General features: G+C 36.5%; 1 protein-coding gene across 1 annotated transcript in view; it reads left to right on the top strand.

The window, feature by feature from the left end:
* The window catches only part of LOC150095293 (uncharacterized), a 590,931-nt gene that overhangs the window by 449,682 nt on the left and 120,200 nt on the right, over nucleotides 1-21,049 (top strand). Inside the window, exon 24 of the mRNA XM_090410639.1 lies at nucleotides 10,456-10,583. Within this exon, the coding sequence (XP_090266765.1) occupies nucleotides 10,456-10,583 (128 nt within the window). The remainder of the gene's footprint in view (nucleotides 1-10,455; nucleotides 10,584-21,049) is intronic.

Here is a 21,049-nt window from a genome sequence, read left to right as displayed (position 1 = left end):
GGTGTCAATGGGGCATTATATCAAGCAATACTTAGTCTTTATTTGAGTTGTAAGTCAGCAGTTAGAATTGAAGGAGGTACAGGAAGATGGTTTAATGTTAAATCTGGTGTGAGACAAGGATGTACATTATCCCCTCTGTTATTCATTATCTGTATGGATCACATTATGAAGGAAAGTGGTGTATTAAACATGATATCAGAACTGGAGATGTTAATGTCAGCTCTTTGCTTTATGCAGACGATGTTATATTTTTAAATAAATCTGCTACAAGTTTGCAAGATTCCCTGACTAACTTGAATAACTGTTGTAATAGATATGGTATGAAGATCAGCAATAAAAAGACAACGACAATGAAAATAGGCAGAATCATTGAAACTGTCAACTGTGTTGTGAATGGACAACCTGTGGAACAAGTAATACATTTCAGCTACTTAGGCAAGATTTTTAGTGAAGATGGTAAATTAAATATAGAAATAGACAACTGGCTCAACAAAGTTGGTATGGTAAGAAGTCAATTGAATAAATTCATATGAATAAGAGAGAAATTAGTCGGAACACTAAATTAGCCGTATACAAGACAGTGTTCAAACCAGTTTTAACTTATGGATCTGAGAGCTGGATCAGAAGTAAAACACTTGACCAAAGACTAGAGACCACAGATATGAGAGTCCTGAGAAAGATTATAGTCGTGAACAGATGGATTAATGGCAATATCATATTAAAAATGAGGATATTAGGAAAGAACTTGACATTGTCAGCATCCAGGAATGCTTTAGCAGAGCTAATCTCAGGTGGTATGGTCACTTAAACAGAATAGGTGAGGAAAGATTAGCAAAAGAAGTGTTTTCTGCCAGGTTGGCAGAAAAACGACCCAGAGGAAGACCAAGATATAGGTGGATTGATACGGTACAAAGTACCTTAGACGATAGAAATATAAGATCTGGTAATGTTGGAGTCTTGACAAGTAATAGACTGATTTGGAGGAAATTTGTAGATAGGAAGTTAGTAATGATGTAAATATTTCATATAGTACTATCATATCCTGTACACCCCTTGAGGGTACATGGCAGGAATTTGATGATGATAATGATGATGAATACTGTATATTCCATCAGTTGGTATGAAATAATGCAATTACTGCTACAGGATGACTGCTAGATAGGCATCAAAGAAAAGAATAGTATAGTATAGTATACTATACTATATCCTAGTAGATGGCAGGAATTTGATGATGATGATGAATTAATTTCTTATAATTTTGTGTTGTTATCAATACCATGAAAATAAATTAAAATGTTGAATGGATTCCTGAATTCAAAAGGCTGAATAGATTAGGTATTGAATGGATGAATGTGGGAGGATAAGCATGGAATCTGAAAAAAGAAGGCACTTTGGAGGAAGCACAAGATAATTAATGATAACAATGGGCTACATGAAGAATAGAGCAGATCAGGAAAGTGACCCAGTTGGTGAGGACAGGAAATCTGCAATTCAAGCAGAAATTAGCAAATCCAAGAAAAAGCCTTAGGAGTTTTTTCAATATTCAGCATATAGAAAGAAGAATGATTATGGTAAATTGCTGTTAATGGTTGAAAGTGAGAGATTGGCAACTGCTACAGAGGACATAGTCAAGGTATTCAGTGAGAATTTCATCAGGGTGTTTCATCCTCAGTATGAAATGAGAAGCTCAAGCATAGAGAATGAAATGAGAGAAGACATATTGGTGAGCAAGCAAGAGATATACGAGAATTTAAGTAAGTTAGATGTCTATAAGGCATTAGGACTGTCAATAAGGCAATAAGATTTGATGACATATTATGATTATTATTATTATTACGTGATACCTCCAAGGAGTCCAAAGACTCATTGAGGGAGGGCACCCACTCTACAACTCTCTGTCTCCACTACTCAATCTATCAACTGCAACAAGTACAAATACAATGAATACACATTTGTGTCACTAGCTAACTCATTTACTTTGCTTCCAAAATGATAACAATATAGACATTGTTTAACTTGGCAATATCCCCAGCCATCATGACATTTCTTCTTGTTGTACCATTATTGTCTTTTGGTTTAAGCCAAAAGAGAATAGAATTTGGTTGGCTAAATCAAAAATTTCTAATATTATTAAAATTCACCATATTATTAAAATACTCTGGATTGGAAAGTTTTTCACAGCATTACAAAAGGAATTACTGTAGGCAAGAAATTATATTGTTTTAATCCTTTAATCAAGTATAAGGAAACAAAAGTTTGCTCTTGAAATATCCTCATGACTATGCTACTTGTATGCTGAGGTAGATGACTTCACGTCAGCATGACATAAAACAAAAATGTTATTTCTTGTCTGTAATTGATTGTGATAACACTGTGAAGCACCAGTCTTGGGCTAGTGCTTCACAATGCATGGGAATTTGAGAGACTTCAAAGGCACTTAGCAAATAGCAGGAAAGGTACAATATGAAATGAAACATGAAAGGAATTAAAGAAAGGGCAAAGAAAGCACAAATGGATTTAAAATGATATAGCTATATATGATGATTCCAGACATACATTAAAAACAAGCAATGAAAATATATTCTCCAGGAGCAGAGATTTGTGATATGACCTGAACAACATGTAAGCAAGTAGAATGAGCATATGATATGATTATATTGGTTGCAACAAATGATTTGAAAGGAAATGAATTATGCTCCAATATATAATTCCAGTATTTTGGAATAATCTTGCAGTGACTGATGCAACAAATTATAGACCATTAGTACATCTGGTGTGCTCATTAGTATGTTGGAGAGGCTGATTAGGAATCGCATGCAGATGTGAACCAACATCACTGGCATTCTGTATAAAGGACAGTATGGGTTTGTTAAAAGTAGGGCATGCTATAGGAATTATATATTGGAGCATAATTCATTTCCTTTCAAATCATTTGTTCCAACCATTACAATCATATCATACACTCATTCTACTTGCTTACATATTGCTCATGTCTTACATAATGCTCCAATATATAATTCCAGTATTTTGGAATAATCTTGCAGTGACTGATGCGACAAATAGACCATTAGTATATCTAGTGTGCTCATTAGTATTTTGGAGAGGCTGATTAGGAATGCAGATGTGAACCAACATCACTGGCATTCTGTATAAAGGACAGTATGGGTTTGTTAAAAGTAGGACATGCTATAGGAATCTGCCTAATATGTAAGTTCTATGTTTCATAATAGAGTGCTAGCAGAATTAGGTAAGAGGAAATGGATATACTGTGATATTTCTGGATCTTACCGATGCATTTGGAATGATGCGGAGGACACTGACGTGTAGAAGTAGGGAGATTCTTGTTCCTTTGTTAGGCTTTGTTAGGACTTTGTTAGGCCACACATGGATTATTGTGCCCAGATTTGGTCACCTGGTTTTCAGAAGGATGAGGAAATTTTGGAAAGGGTCCAAAGGTGACTGACTAAGGTAGTTTCTGACCTCTGGAATGCCTAGTATGAAGAAAGATTGAGAAGATGTAGTTTGCAGAGTCTGGTGGATAGGAGGAAGAGGGGAGATATGATAGAGACTTACAAGTTGGTAAGGGGTTGTTATAGGATCAATGCTGGAGAAGTTCTACAGAAAATAGTGGGAGATTAGGGGTGAACCAGAGGTCATCCCTGGAAACTGTATAAAGACGGTGTGAGTAGGGGAGTGAGAGGCAGGTTTTTCTTGTGCAGAGTTGTAAATGATTGAAATACCTTGCCTGAGAGTTTGAATGTGTTCAAGGCATGGTACGATGAGCTGTGTGTGATAAAAGGACCTCCCAGATGAGTCTTTGACTCCATGAGGTCTTGGGGTAATAATAATAATAATAATAATAATTTGGCAGGATTAGTTTATGATGAGGTAGATGGCTCAGTCATAATGCCAGTGCATTATGTTATAGAGTGTCTGTTCTTCTGGCCAGCTTGCCTGTTTACAGGATCAAAATACCAAGTTTCCAGCAGGAAAAGTCCCTGCCACCTTTATAAGAGATTGGCTAATTCATCTTCAGTTGAATAGCTCTTATTCATTGCTAATACTGATTGAGCTACAGAGGCTCTGCATTTCATAGGATTCCTCATATAAAATTGTCATACAAACTCAAAGGGATGGGTTTGCAAAATAAACTTTGGCATGGCTGACTGGCAACTGATTGGTAACTACAGTGTTCTATGCTTGGGCCATTGCTGTTTAATTTGTATGCTAAAATTATTAAACTTACATGTGATATTGAGGATGGGCTAGAGGATGATATCCAGTTGTTTGCTGCTGACACTGAGTGGGATAAGTGATTAAGAACATATCTGTACAGAATTCCTGCAAGCTGACTCAAAGAGACTTAAATATATTAGGTTTCAAGTGGATGAATGAAGGGACTAAGCACAAAATTTTGAAGAAGATGATAATGTGGAGGGCACAAGATTGGTAGTAATCAATTGCATGGAGTATAAAGATCAGGCCAGTAAGATGACTCAAGTAGAATGAAGAAGAATTATGGTAAGATGATATTAATGGATGGAGATGGTCAAATAGTAACTGCTTCAGATGACATAGCTGAGGTATTCAGTGAACAGTTTATCAAAGTGTTTCATCCTCATCAGGATGAAAACATGAGAAGCCCAAATGTAGAGGAAATAGGAGGGGATGACTTAATTATGAGCAAGCAGGAGGGAGATACACGAGGAAATAAGCTTGTGTCAATAAGGCAATTGGATTTGGTGACATATCATTACATGTCTTAAGGGAATATTCAAGGGAGTTTATAGAACTCCCTGGAATTCTATATAATAAAAATCTTACAACAGCACAGGTCCCAGGAGAGTGGAAAGAAAGTAAAATTGTTCCACTGCATAATGTGAGAGATTAGTGAGAACTGGTATACAAAAATGGGTTGATAATATCATTATTTTCTGTGATTGTCAGCATGGGTTTGTTAAAGGGAGATGCACATACAGTGGTATACTTAGACTTTGCAGAAATTTTTAATACATTGCCACACAAACAAACAAACTATTAAATAAATTTAAATGGATCATACTGAATAAGAGATTAGTAAGTTCGATCTGTGACTTTCTGTCACATAGGTATCAGAAAGTTGTATATGGAGGTGGAAAGTGTCCGGAAAGTCACTAGTGGTGTGCCACAGGGATCTGTTTATTATTATTATTATTATTACACTCATCATGGGAGGTTCATTCAACTGACAACATATTTTTCATATAGAATTTTAAAGTCATTAGCACTCCTTGCATTAGCAACACATTCTGGTAATGAATTCCATTTACTGACAATTTTCTATGTAAAAAGTCTACTCCTCACACAATTCTTCACTACACTATTACATAACCTCCAGGAATGACCTCTGGTTCTTTCGCTCTCACCTTCCTCTGTTTATAATCCCCCCTGGATTAATCTGATAAAATCCTCTCACTAACTTAAACATCGATATCATACCACCTCTCTTCATCCTATCCACCAAACTCTGCAATCCACATTTCTTCAACCTTTCTCCATAGCCAGCATTCCAAACTCCTGATATTGTCTTAGTTCACTCGTCTCTAGACTCTCTCCACATCACAGATCTGAGCACAATAGTCCAAGTGTGGTCTGACCAGTGCCTTATACAGTGGCATAGCCACTTCCTTATCATTGCATGTTAGAGTACTTCTTATCATAACAGCACTATGATGTGCAATCTTTGCAACACTAGCAATATGCCCTCTAAACTTCAGTCTACTGTCAACCATCCCTCCCAAATCTCTAATCTCATCCACTTCCTGCAATACAGCACCATCAATATAGTACACAGTCTTATATTTCTGCACTCCAAAATGCAACACCTTCTACTTATTGATATTAAAACTACAACGTCACTCTTTTGTCCAAGTAAAAAGTTTATTGAAAACTTCTGGAAGGGATTAAGCATCAGCAGTGCTACTTATAATTCTTCCCGACTTTGCATCATCAGCAAATAACTGAAGATCCCTAGTCAGTCCACATGATATATTGTTTACAAACAAGTTAAACAGCAAGGGCAGGGGCCAAGAACAGAACTCTGGGGCACGCCACTAGTTATTCATCTTTTTTGAGATGCTGATCCATCATACACAACCTGCTGGTATCATTCAGATAGCAATATCTGATTCATCTGACCAATATACTATATATTCCTATCCTCTGCAGCTTGTACACCAACTTATCATGTGGTAATCTATCAAACGCTTATGTAAAGTCCAAGAATATCACTGTATATGATTCTCCCTTATCTAACACACTCGTCACCTTATCATAAAATGCAAGTAAATTACTGAAACAGGACCTACCCTTTACAAATCCATGCTGACCTTCATAAAGAATGTCATGTCCATCAACCCAATTCTGTATTCTATTCCTTACCAATCTCTCCCACACCTTGACCACAACTGCAGTTAATCAGACTGGCCTATAGTTGGACACTTCTGTCTTAGAACCATTCTTGTGGAGTGGTACTATTTTGTCCTCTTTCCTCTCTTTAGGAACCCTGCCCACTGGAAGACTTTCATTAAATAATCAGGTTACGGGTATAACCAACTGTGGAACCCTACCCACTGCAAGACATTCATTAAATAACCAGGCATAACCAACTGTGGTGCACATTCTTTAAGCATACGTGGTAATATATCATCCATTCTCACAGCCTTATTCACATCTAACCTAACTAACATTTGATGTGTCTCTCTTTCTTCCACTTCCAATTCTCCTAATACTCGCCTCTCTTCTATATATTGTACCAGATAATTTATACCAGTATGCATATCCATTATCCAGTATGCATATTGGTTAGCATATCTGCTCTCTAACCAAAAGGCTGCAGGTTTGAATCCTGCCGTGGCTATGGATGTTTGTGATTTTCGGTGAAAATATTAGTGGTGGTGGTGTTGTGTAGATGATGCGGTGGAGAGGGAGAGTAGTAGAGTAGGTGCCCTCCCTCGATGAGTTATAGGACTACTTGGAGGTGGCACGTAATAATAATAATAATAATATACGCTGATAAAGTTCTCGTTCATTAAATCAATATTCTCTGCATTCCCTTTGCAGCTGTTAGTCTGCTGCCATGACTACCCACCAATGTTAATCTGCATAATTATTCTTTCTCTTGCTTGCCATGTAGCAGAAAAATTCTCTTGCATTAACCTTGGCCTGACCAGCCAATCTCCTTTCATACTGAACCTTTTCTTTCTTTATCATGCTCATCACCTTTCTAGCCTGTACCTTATACTCTTCATGGATCTGATCATCACCAACTGTCTTGTACCTCCTTCATAACATTTTCTTTTCCAGCATAGTGCTTGCTTGATTTTGCTGTTCATCCATTTCACTCACACTCTATTTACTCGCTTAACCCTCAATATGCAGTCATGCTTTTGTTAGATATTGCCTTATGAGTTTCCATGCATTGTCAACCACTTTTTCATTCAGCTCATCTACTCAATGTACTGATGCTAACCTAACTTCAGAGTCAGTTAGGTTAGCATCAGTAATCACCTGCTTTATACTTCCACATGTATCCATTTTTGGCAGCGACCTTTTCTTGTTTCATCACTTCCCAAACAAGTACCTCATGATCACTCTCATCAACTGACGCCAGTGTCAACACCTCATTAACAACTACATCTTGTGAAGTTATCACCAAATCCAAGACATTAAAGCCTCTAATTGCTTCAATCACATGCTGCTTAATATATGTTAGTTATCTCAGAAATTCCACAAACTTGCTCTCCTTGTTCCCATACACTATCTCCTCCTTCCAGTCTATATTCCTGTAATTAAAGTCTCCCATTGGGATCACCTTTTTTTTACATGCCCAATTCATTTGCCTAAACTTTTCACATTCAATATTTTCTGCATTCCCTAGCCTGTAATAGCATCCTATCAGATATACCAACCTGTTTATTTCAACTTCGCACCACACAGAATCTGTGCATGTATCACTAACTTCCACAATTCCTCTGCAGTCATTAACAGCAATCCCCCTCCTCTTTTCACATCTCTATCCTTCCAGAAAATTATATATATCCTTCTAATTCTATTCCCGACATCACATTCTCCTCAGACAATCAAGTTTCACTCATTCCAATTACTTTTGCACATACCATCTCAATCAATGCCACAAACTCAGCTCTCTCGTTTCAAATACTCCTTACATTTGTGTACAGACATAGCAATCGGTGTGTGTTTGAGGCCATCCTACCAGCACCAACATTCTCTATTCTAGCTGCTATACTACATTTCTCTCTTTGGTTTGACTATTCTTGTTTTTCTTGACTGGATTCCATTCTTACCTGTCTCCTCCTCCCCTTTATGCATTTCATCACCTTGTGCTGCTGCAACCACGTCTTCAGCCTCATATCCATCTTCCTCCTGCTGTACAATCTGTTGATTTGTGCTATTCTGTTGCACTGGTAGATTCTGATCATCTGCTACATTAACTGTTTGACTCTATGCCTTATCAGAAAACAATAGCCTTTCTAAATGCCCAACACCAAACCCATTCAAATATAATCCGTCAGCTTTATACCATTTGAACGTCCCTTCAAATTCACTCCACAGATTTACAGATTGAACCCTCTTTGCTTCACACAGCTCAGCCATCTTACTATTCATCATCTCTGCTCTCCTTCTCAATTCACTGTTATCATATCTGGGCAACACTATTCTTCTTTTCCCATTCAAATATAATCCGTCAGCTTTATACCATTTGAACGTCCCTTCAAATTCACTCCACAGATTTACAGATTGAACCCTCTTTGCTTCACACAGCTCAGCCATCTTACTATTCATCATCTCTGCTCTCCTTCTCAATTCCCTGTTATCATATCTGGGCAACACTATTCTTCTTTACTTGCTGCAACAACTTCCTCAAGTTTCTGTCAACATTCTTCTTCTCCCCAACTAAGTCATTTGTGCCCGTGACTACCACTAATTTTGACACCCTATATTTCCTTTTTGGCAACGCATCAGTTATTTGCTTTGTGGTTCCACCAGGAAAGCATGTTTTGTGCACTTTATTAGTAATCACACCTCTAATGATCCATGCACTAATATATGATTCTTCTTTGATTCTTTCTTTATACATTAACTTCCTCCTTCTTATCAGCAGCCATTCTCTCCTTTAGCTGTTTGATATTCTCTTTCAGATGTTTCATTTTGCTTTTCATTTTCATTAATTCCTGCCAAAGGTATTCTCCTACTGCCCTGACATTCACTTTCATTTCTAATTGCTCTAATCTATCCAGACACTTTCACATACGTTAACATTTTCTTTCTTCTCATTTACCCAAACAGTCCACAAATCTTTCATATTTTTCAGTGCATACATATAGCAGTTTTTGCAATGCCTCCACTGCGAAAAATCCAAGACTAAGCCAGATTTTCGTACAGAAGTCTTCCATGCTGCTTAAGTACATTTCTTTATGGACACCATCTTTAGAAGCTGAAGTAGTTCAACAAACAAGTAGCAAACGCAGAATACAAACAACAAAATAATTTCAACAATAACACCACTGAAAGACACTTGTATCCAAACTGAAAAAAATGCAGTACAATTTGTGACAAAAAGCCACACTGTACACTAATTAAAAACACTTTTTTTGAAGAGATCCAGTGGTAGGTAACCAAGATGATAACTTGTCTATGGAATTGCATATATGAGAATAGTCTGAAGAAATGTGGTCTTCTAGATTTAAGGAATAGATAGAGGAGAGATGTGAGAAAAACACAAGTTAGTATGACAAAGTTACAATATAGATACAAGTGAAAGTTTGCAGCTTATGACTGGTGAAGGCAGTACTTTGGGGGGAGATCATTCATGGAACTGAATAAGAATGTGACTTATCAGAAGCATGTAAGCTTCTTTTTTATGGTGAGTGGTGCACATTGAATGGGCTACCGTTAAATGTTTTGAGTGTGTTCAAGGTGAGATATAATATGTATTTAAATGTAAGTAACTCAGATTGCCCCCCTTTAATGAATTCTTAGACTCCCTAGATCTAGGAGCATACATAATAATCATAATATTGTAGACTGCAGAGTCTGTTAAATAGGCAGAGCAAACTAGATACTAGATTTGTATAAGTTAGCATAGTACTTTTATAGATTAAATAAGAAATCTTTTGACATATGGAAAAAAAAGAGAGTGAAGAAGGTACCATCTCTAATTGAATGCGATTATAGAAAGAAACATTGTAAGATCAATGTGAATGAAATAGACTGCTGGAAAGAGTAATAATTGTCTTCTCAGTGAATGAGAAAAGTAAAAGTGTGATAGTATTGTGTGGATAGAGTGGGTCTCTATGATGAGTCCTAGATGACTCCACGAAGACATCTGAACAATATTAATAATAATAATATATTTAAAACTGTTAATAAATTTATTTTTTTTATTGGACATAGGGATGCTTTAATCATTGGTATTTTGGATACGTTCACAAGTGTACTAGCTGGATGTGTTATTTTTTCTGTACTGGGCACACTTGCTTATCAATCTAACAAAGATATTGCAGATGCAGTAAGCAAAGAAGGTGAGTGGCATTTTATATTTAAACAGACAAGTTATATATATATATATATATATTAGGATAACCAAGTTATTTTATAAACTTGGTTATTTTAACTCCTAATCCCAAGTATGCAAACAATTAAGTTTGCGCCTGAAACAAAATTCAAGTCTAAAGATGGTGCAACACCAGGGCAACTCATTGTAAAGGTGGGTAAAGATCTGATCACTATTCTTAGTATTTTACATTAGTAAAGCACATCTCACTAGAAGATGTATACTGCAATGCATTATGGGTGGGTCACTACCCAGACCGGTTTCAACCTTTTTTGAGATCTTCTCAGTGAGTAGCTAGACCCTAAATACCAAGGTTATAGTAATACAGAGCCTTATCAACTTTACTTATAGAAGTTGCAACAAGGTGTTTTTATTTTTAATAAAAATCTCTGGAGGGGAGATATAGATGTAATAAATTTTTTAACTTGGGGATATTGTATATTATAATAACTTGGTTATCCTAATATACAATATCCCCAAGTTAAAAAATGTATTACACACATATATATATATATGTGTGTGTGTGTGTGTGTGTGTGTGTGTGTGTTTTATTTTTCATTTCACATATCTGGTTATTTTCGTTTTTTTTTTTTTTTCTCTTAGTGAAATGATATTTCCATGCTTTGTTTATTTAAACACATTTAAAAGTATTGAGATATCATCATATTTTAGAGAAATGTAAATTGCACATACCCCAATAGAATGTGGCTCATGCTTTTATCTTTGTTGCATCCTCAAGCATACTATATGTTTATAATGATAATAAATAGTCTTATATTTTGGACCATTTTGCCTACAGTATGACTACGAGCCCAAGTATAATTGTTGGCTACATTGATCTATCCTGAACCTGATGCTTCACCTCATTCCAGAGATGTTAGCTTATCTGCAATCTGGACAATGTGGGCCAGTTACATTTTTCAGAATAATTTTTTTTCGCAGACTATGTTACAGCAGCAGCACCTAAAGTTTGACATTATGCACTGTTGCTGAAGGAGACAGGAGTTCATTTCATAAAACTTCACAATGCAGGAAACTTTGCATTATGCAGAAGTGTGGCATATCTGTCAGCATATGCATCACATCTAGATTACTTCTTTTGAAACAGTAAAATGAAAGAGATATGAGTCCTTACCAGAAGAAGCTTCAAATCAATATATATCTTTGTCACCAAACTTCACAATTGGGATGATGGACTTAAGCATATGGTATCTTGCAGGCATCTGGTGCGCACGCATGCACGCACACATTCTCACCCATCCATTGGAGAGAGGTGTAGCATGATTAATTGCTTCATATGATATTAAACAATTAATCATGGCACACCCTCTCAAATGCATCATTCCATCTGTGAAGTTTTGTACAGTATACTAGTCTGAAGCCATTTCAAGACTTCCAGTGCTCTCTGAGCCATTCCAGCAGAATCTTTCAAAAATCCTAATTGTTTTCCATATCAGATTACTAAGGTTTCTATACCACCCTTCTGAGTACCTTTTGGTTCTTATAAGGATTCCTTATAGTATCTTGGGTTGCTTTGTGCATCTTGGCTGAGCTGGCATCCTCACATTTTCATCCGTTGATAATTTTTTCTCCATCAAATTTTGGGCAATGCAGTCTTTTGCCAATGTCACTGATATGACTTCTGCTGATAAATCTTCTTTTGAGATGAATAAAGCCTTTTCCACGTGCCATTGACAGTGTACAGATGTGCAGTTGAATTCAAGATGTATAGCAAATATGGACTATGTGTAGTGATAAGAGTATACATATTGTATGTATATGTGCATGTCTCATTGTAATATAGGGGTTCCCAACAACTGGGCATCAAAAACTGGAACCATTTAAGTTTCAGTTTCTGTAAACACAAGACAGTGAAACCAATATGATTATAAAGGAAATCATATCACATGTTCATTTTAGAAGACTTTCTTATACAACATGGTGATTTTCTAAACCACTTAATTTTGAATTAGATTTACTAATACTTCTTGAAGATGAAAAGTTGCACTGTTAATTAAATGAATCTTTATATGAATAATTTAGAATCAATGCATAACTAGAATGACTTACCAGCCTTTTCTATAGTTTCCATAGAGTTTAGGAAACATCATCATCTCCAGTTCTCATTTATTCCCATCCCCCTCTCTCTCTTCTGAAAAACTGCCCATATCGAAGAAGTCCCAAATCTGCCTTATTTGTGGAGTATCAGAATTCTTCCTGAAACCTTTGGATCCATAATAGCATAGTTCTATTATATTATAACCCATCTCTTACCACTTTGCTTCACTTCACTCTTTGCAATTCAGATGGGCTAGTTTTGCCTTACAACTTCCATGGCCTTTTCAATTGATTGATGTCCATAATCACTCCATTCTCCTTCAAATCCTCGAAAATGTAAATAGCAGTTGTCTGGCCATTCATATTCTAGCCAGATCCACTGTCTGTTTCTCTTTCTTGTACTTCATTTCTCTCCTCCCTACATCCTTTCTTTGGAACATTATACTTTCTCAAGTTTTCTATAAGAACTACAGCTTAAAACTTGGCCATTGTCATTTTAAAATAATGATATGTCTCCTTTTCCTTTTTTATCCCCTTTGGTGTTAAAAAATACCAGATGGACTTAGTTCTGACTGAACTTTGCTTAGTGTTTTGCAGATGTTTTACATCTGTAAAAGCAAGATATCTCAACTGTCCTGTTAGAGTACTAATCCACTAAGATGCTTGAATGTCAGAAATGTGGGCATGACCAACCTGTCTGTCGTGGCTCTACCACCTGTGCCTGATATGGTAATAAACAGCAGGATAACAAATTTTGCACTGCAAAGAAAACTAAATGTGCCAACTGTTAGGGAGTTCACCTGGCTTACTCCAGTGCATGTTAGAAGTGGACAGATGAAAAACAAATACAAAATTAAAACACTACACTGGTTTTTCCTTTCAGTCATTTCTGACTATAGGTGACTTTGTAGGCATTGCCCACAAAGTATTTCTGTGAGATTTTTACAGGGTAGTTCACCATTGCTTTCCCCAATCCTGCAATTTTATCTGAGCTCGGGACTGGCATATGACTGGGACTTATTCATGATGTAATCAATGTGTGTTCACAGGGCCAGTTTGCCTGTTCTTGGGGACAAAAAAACCCGAGTTTCCAGGTGAAAAAAAATATGAGACTAGCTAACTCACATTTATTCAAAAGAGAGAGATAAAGGTTCCTCACGTCACTGACAGGAATCGAACCCAGGTCTTTCTGACCAAAGGACTTCATCTATACTGACTGAGCTACAGAGGCTCTAAAATTAAAACGGAACAAAATATATCATATCAGGATGCAAATAGTTAGCAATCACTACACCTGTTCTGAGATCCTCTTATGTTGAGAAGTTGACAACTAATCAGCTGTCAACAGCATCTCATACACATATATCAATTTCACCATCTAAAATTTCACCGTATCTGAACTTTATGATCATGAGTGCATCAGTTACATGACCTACAGTCTTATTCCAGAGAAAACTCCAAAAATGGTTCCATTCGATGAGAATCCACTTGTCAAAAAATAATGGCAAGAGTATCACTTAAAGATTAACCACCAGACATCCCTCACAGAAAAAATAGATACTTCAGTATCCACTGAAGGTAAATTAAGCTTGCCACAGATCCTGATACATCAGATATATTGATTATTTTACTAGAGGAAAAGATGGATACTGGCCATCCATACTTCCCAGAACAATTGATAAATATAAATCTGACAAATTTAAGCCCTCAGCTTCCCAAAAACCAGACATGTCTATACAGCCAAAACAATAGGAAAATTTTTACAATGGGATTGTTGTGGGGTTTGCTAGACTATCGATGATATGAAGATTTTGCTGCAGAAACACAAACCATTCTGTTTCTGTCTACAGGAAGCATACTTAAGACCCATTGAGAATCCTACGTTAAGGAATTTCACAATTTTATGCAAGGACAGAACTGGAAGTTCTGTCCATGCATACAATATCAGAGAAGTAACTATCCTGGTGGGCAGTCATACTCCGTTCCATCATGTCCAGCTTAATACTCTTCTAGAAGCAGTAGTGATTCGCCTGTCCTTGGGATTTTGTATTACATATGTTCAGTTTATTTATCACCAAGTGCTAAGTTAAATGAAATCGATCTTGATAACCTTATCTCGCATTTTCATGAACTCATACTTCTTATGAATGACTTGAATAGTCACAATACTCCCTTTTGAATAATGCTCATATTCTGCATTCAATCTTACAATTTGCTCCTCTTCCATTCTTCCACTGCTCACATTGGATGTTGAAGAGAACATATATGGAAGCGATCATTTTCCTGTTTTCAGAGGAACCATGTTCTCCAACATGAATACATATATGGAAAATGAACCAGGCTGACTGGAACACTTTTTTGAATCTTGTAAAATTTAATGCTGATACAGTCATGATATAGCAGTCAAATACCTATGAATGAAGCAATAAAATATATAATAGACTTCATTGTCCAGTCAGCAACAGCCTCCATTCCAAGAACATCATCTTGATTTCCACTCTCTCCAAAGCCTTAGTTGAATCCAGGATGCCAGGCAGCAAAAATATCAACAAAGAGCATGAGGTATATTTCGTAGATATCCCACCACATCAAACTTAACAGCTTTTAAGTGTTCTTGGGCCAAAGCATGTTATGTGAGATGTCAGAGTCAAAAACAATCAAATGACTAGTGAAAATATTATATAGGATAAAATTTGGAAATGAAAAGCAGATACAGAACACATTGTTTGTCTACCTTAGACCATAATGAATGTATTGTCGCTGATCTCAAAGCTATTGCAGACACATTGGAAGAAACTTTTACCAGCATCTTAACTACTGCTTCATCCCCCCCCCAGATTTTTAACATTGAAATGCAATAAGGAAAACAGCAGCTAAACTTTTCTTGCAATGGTATTGTGCTATACAATTTGCCTTTTGTTAAAGAGGAACTAAAAAGAGGCTGGTTTACTGTCTCACCCTAGTGCAGTAGGTCCTGATAACATTCATTTCAAAATGACAAAACATCTTTCTTCCTCTTCTGTGGCTCACCTTCTCTAAATTTACAAGAGAATACTTGTAGAGGAAAAGTTTCCAGATTCTTGCCAAAAAGTCAGTTGTAACTGCTATACAAAACTAGGAAAGGATCCAATACAAGCAAATAATTATCAGCCTATTGCACTGGCCAGCTGTCTTTGTGAGATATTACAGTAATAGTTAATTATTATTATTATTATTATTATTATTATTTTGACACCTCCAAGGAGTTCAAAGACATTGAGGGAGTATGCACCTCTGCTCTACAGCTCTCTCTCCACCACTCAATCCACCAACTGACCACAACTACGCCACCGCCATCTACTGCCGACCACCACCACCATTAGTATTTTCACAGACAATCACAAACACCCATGCCCATGGCTGGATTTGACCCTGCACCATTTTGGCTGGAGAGCAGATACGCTAACCACTCGGCCAGCCAACCTGGCTGGCCGAGTGGTTAACGCCAGACTTCTCTAGTATTTAGAAAGCAGCGATCTTCTCTCCAAAATGCACGTTGGTTTTTGTAGACATTGTTCCACTTTAGACCATATGGTCCATTTAGAATCTTGTATAAGAGATGCATTCTTGAAGCAAGAACATCTGGTTTCAGTTTTCTTTGACATGGAAAATGTTTATGACACAGTCTAGAGATATTGCATATTAAAAGACATCTATAACCTAGGTCTCAGAGGACTCCTTCCTGTATTTATTTAAAAACTTTCTGTTCATGTGAACTTTCCATTTTAGAGTGGGAAGTAGCACAATCTTGACCATATCATCAGGAACATGGTATTCCCCAAGGCTCTGTCTTCGGTTTGACACTTTTTGTGATCAAATTTAACTCAATCACCGAACAGCTTTCTCCCACTGTAGACAATGTTCTATATGTTAATGACTTCACAGTTTACTGACACTCTCATAACATGAGGGTGACTGAAAGTCAACTTTATCAAGCAATTGATCGTCTCTCTGTTTGGGTTTTTAGTAATTGATTCAGATTTTCAGCAGAAAAAAATTTCCAGTACATGTTAGGATGAAAGAGAATACGGGTTCACCGTTTGAACCTGTGTAAGAGTGTGATTAACAAGGGCATGAAGACTAGATTTTCTGCTTAGAGATTGAGGAATGAGTAGAATAGAGTACCAGGTTGCTGTGAGCAGTTTGTCAGTGAATAAGCTTAAAGACAGAGATGATCGTCATTGTGTGAATAATGGCTAGCTTTGAGCCTCGTGCAATGAACTCCATGGAGTTCAAACATTGATGGCACAAGACACAGTAGCCTAGCTAGATTTGACCATATCAAATCATTATAGAGAGCAGTAATAACATCCTTATTTGTACTTAACACTATGTTCTTCAATATCCAAGTAATCTTTGAGTTATTTTGCCCACTTTTACCATATGCCTTCTGATCATTAATTCAATTCCCAGTCCACCATCACTCTCAAAATTCCTAATCTCATTAGCTGTTGCAGTCTAGTTTATTATAATCCACAGCTTAGAATCTCTTCATTCCAGAGTACATAAATTACTGCAATGTTGAAATGATAACCATTATCCTTAGATCACAATGTTGGTTTTGTAGGATCTTTCCAAAACTGGTAAGAGCAATATTAAATGTTGCCCTTCTCAGGTTTGCATCATCAGCAAACAGCTGGATATCCCCCCCCCATATCATCTTGCATATCATTAAGGTATAGATTAATAATAATAGACCTAGGAAAAAGCCCTGAAACACACTACAGGTTAAGTTGATTTCTATCCTGCCATCTACTAGGATATAGTATAGTATAGTATACTATACTATACTATTCTTTTCTTTGATGCCTATCTAGCAGTTATCCTGTAGCAGTAATTGCATTATTTCATACCAACTGATGGAATATCAGTATTCATCATCATTATCATCATCAAATTCCTGCCATGTACCCTCAAGGGGTGTGCAGGATATGATAGTACTACATGAAAAATTTACATCATTACTAACTTCCTATCTACAATTTTCCTCCAAATCAGTCTATTACTTGTCAAGACTCCAACATTACCAGATCTTATATTTCTATAGTCTAAGGTACTTTGTAACGTATCAATCCACCCTATATCTTGGTCTTCCTCTGGGTTGTTTTCCTGCCAACTTGGCAGAGAACACTTGGTTTTGCTAATATTTCCTCGCCCATTCTGTTTAAGTGACCATACCACCTGAGATTAGCTCTGCTAACGCATTCCTGGATGCTGACAATGTCAAGTTCTTTCCTAATATAATCGTTTTTAATATGATATTGCCATTGATGCCATCTGTTATGCCTCTAATCTTTCTCAGGACTCTCATATCTGCAGTCTCTAGTCTTTGATCAAGTGTTTTACTTCTGATCCAGCTCTCAGATCCATAAGTTAAAACTGGTTTGAACACTGTCTTGTATACAGTTAATTTAGTGTTCCGACTAATTTCTCTCTTATTCCATATGAATTTATTCAATTGACTTCCTACCATACCAGCTTTGTTGATTCTGTTGTCTATTTCCATATTTAATTTACCATAATATACAGTATTTGTACTATTAATATTGAATGTGAAAACTTGGAAAGCTGAGAAAAAAAGTATTACTTGTAATTATTTTCCTCCCATAAATTATATAATTCTTTATATTCATTCTAAAAATGTAACCTAACGGTTTCAATTGCTTTTTCACATGCTGCTGCTGTAACCTGACATAAGAAACTGGTAACTGAAAAATCATTTCATATGCTTTTCATTTACCATTTATTACTTACGTTTGATCACGTATCACATAAAATGAATGTTTTTTTCTTCATGTCTTATAGACTGATAAACACACTATTATATAAATAGTTAACACTTTTGCTTTAACACTACCAGTTACACAAGGTAAAATTTAGTTGCACCATTAACAAAAGCTTATAAATTGGGAACGTTTGAGTATGGCATGCATGCACACATGCACAATCAAGAGAAAAAACTACTATTAGTGGACATTAGATGGCATCATGTAGATGACAGATTAAGTATTATAAAGAGTGGTTGTGTTGTTTAGAGTCCCTCTGGCAATGAGTTCATAGACTTGATAGAGATGTCACCTAATAATAATAATATTGGGTGACTGTGGTACTCCATTCAGGCTGAAAATTGACTAGTGAGGTAATTGCCTGGCTGATTAGTTGGTCAGTTAGTTTATGACCTTTGCAAGGACAGCAAACAGGTCATACTGTGCCATAGCAAAGGTTGAAGCAGTACACAGTATTAATTTATCTATATTAATAAATAGAGATAAATTAGTATATAATATATATGTATAAAAATTAAGTTCAGCAATGTAGTATTAACATATAAATAAAATTTGTCATCAGATGCATTTGTATAAATTAATTCTTGGTAAAAAGTTAAAAGCATCATGCAGTTTGTCTGAGTGATAACATCTGCCTGAGTGTACATGGTTTGGCTAGATAGGTAAAGATTTCATTCCTCTCTTGTGTAAGGTGATGACATTTCCCTAGAATAAGACAAATAGTAAGATGCTTGTTGCCTTCGGTAAATAAGAATGTGTCAGATGACTGTGACCTATGCAGAGCCTTCCTCTCTTCCATTACTACATTGACTAGACTGCCAATGATTGATTTCAGACTTAATATCATGTAATTTGTTTGTCTGTGCTTCCTACCATGATGATTGCCATTGGCAACTAACTTTGATCTTATAAAGCATCTGTAGTCTGTATATGGTACTGTCTAACAGTATGTGCAAAAAGTGTGAGCTGATATAGCAGCTGCATCTGTGGTGTCATTTCCCTTAATTTCAATGTGGTTGGGAATCCAGCACAACGAAACATCAAAATTAAGGGTCTTCATTTTGTAAAACAGTGCAACACCTCACACAGCACTGGATGTGGATTATACACAGGAGAGGAGATAGCCTGTAAAGAACTCATTGAGTCTGTATAAATTACACATTTTTGGAAGCAGTTTTCTTTTATATGCACAAGTGCAAGCTGAATAGTATGCAACTTGGCTGTATAATTACTGCAATAAGAACAACACTAAACCTAGTAATTGTAGAAACAATTATTTGGCCAGTTAGAGTTTAAATTGTTTCTACAAATACTTGGTACTGTGAGTCTATCACGGTTATCATTGTGCTCTGATGATGCTGGATAGAAAACCAGCAAAATATTAGTGAGTTTAATAAATGTATTATTTCCTCTTGGTGTTAGTTATACCATTCAGCTGTATTATGGAGAGATTCTGATCTTGAACCATCAGTATAGATGAGCAAGAAATCAGAGTGGGGTGCTCCATGTACATTAAACAATTTACAGTAGATAGATGATGGAGCATGAAACTTCTGTAGTTGACAAAGTAAGACTTTGCAGGATGGAGTGCAAACTCTGCTATGGAGGGGATGCTGTTATGCTTGGTGTAGACAATGTTGTCAACATTCATGACAACAGTTTGCATAGTCTAACACATATACTAAAGGACATATGGTAATATGGTGTGTGTGTGTGTGTGTGTGTGTGAGAGAGAGAGAGAGAGAGAGAGAGAGAGAGAGAGAGAGAGAGCTTCTCAGTGCAGAGAACTTGAACCATCAGCATAGATGAGCAAGAAATCAGAGTGGGCTGCTCCATGTACATTAAACAATTTGCAGTAGATAGATGATGGAGCATGAAACTTCTGTAATTGACAAAGTGAGAGTTTGCAGGATGGAGGGCAAACCTGCCATGGAGGAGATGCTTGGTGTAGACAATGTTGTCAACATTCATGACAACAGCTTGCACAGTCTAACACTTATACTAAAAGGATATATGGTAATATGATGTGTGAGAGAGAGAGAGAGAGAGAGAGAGAGAGAGAGATTGAGCTTCTCAATACAGAGAACACTAGTCCATGTAGGATGATCTGGAAGAGACTTTCTTTTTAGGACATAATTAAGAAACAGCTGTTTCCATCTAGTGCTAGTTCATTTGCTTCAACAAGAGGACTTTTAGTTAGCGATATGCAAAAGATACTGGTAACTATCTGTATATGCTGATGATGAATGGGATCTAATCGTTGCAAGTTATTCTGCCATGCAGAACCACAGACTTGAGATCCATAATCCAGCTTTGAACATGTAAGTGCATGATAATGAAGAAAGAATGAAGGTTGATCCACATCCCATTCAGTAGAGGATAGAGTGCAAAGGAAATTCAATGCTATCTTGCACTTTTCTCTTAGTTGATGAATGTGTGCAAAGAATGTAAGTTTTCTGGCAAAGATGAGTCCCAAGAACTTGGCTTCTGTTGCTACTTGAATGACAATTTGTCTCATTCTTAATTCACGGTCTGAGTGAAGAGTACACAG

Source organism: Typopeltis vanoorti, chromosome 20, assembly GCF_054136105.1.
Source record: "Typopeltis vanoorti isolate ZY-2024b chromosome 20, IOZ_Tvanoo_1.0, whole genome shotgun sequence".
NCBI classification, from domain to species: Eukaryota; Metazoa; Arthropoda; class Arachnida; order Uropygi; family Thelyphonidae; genus Typopeltis; species Typopeltis vanoorti.
Note: the sequence above shows the minus strand (reverse complement) of the source record. Positions and strands in the feature narration are given on the sequence as shown.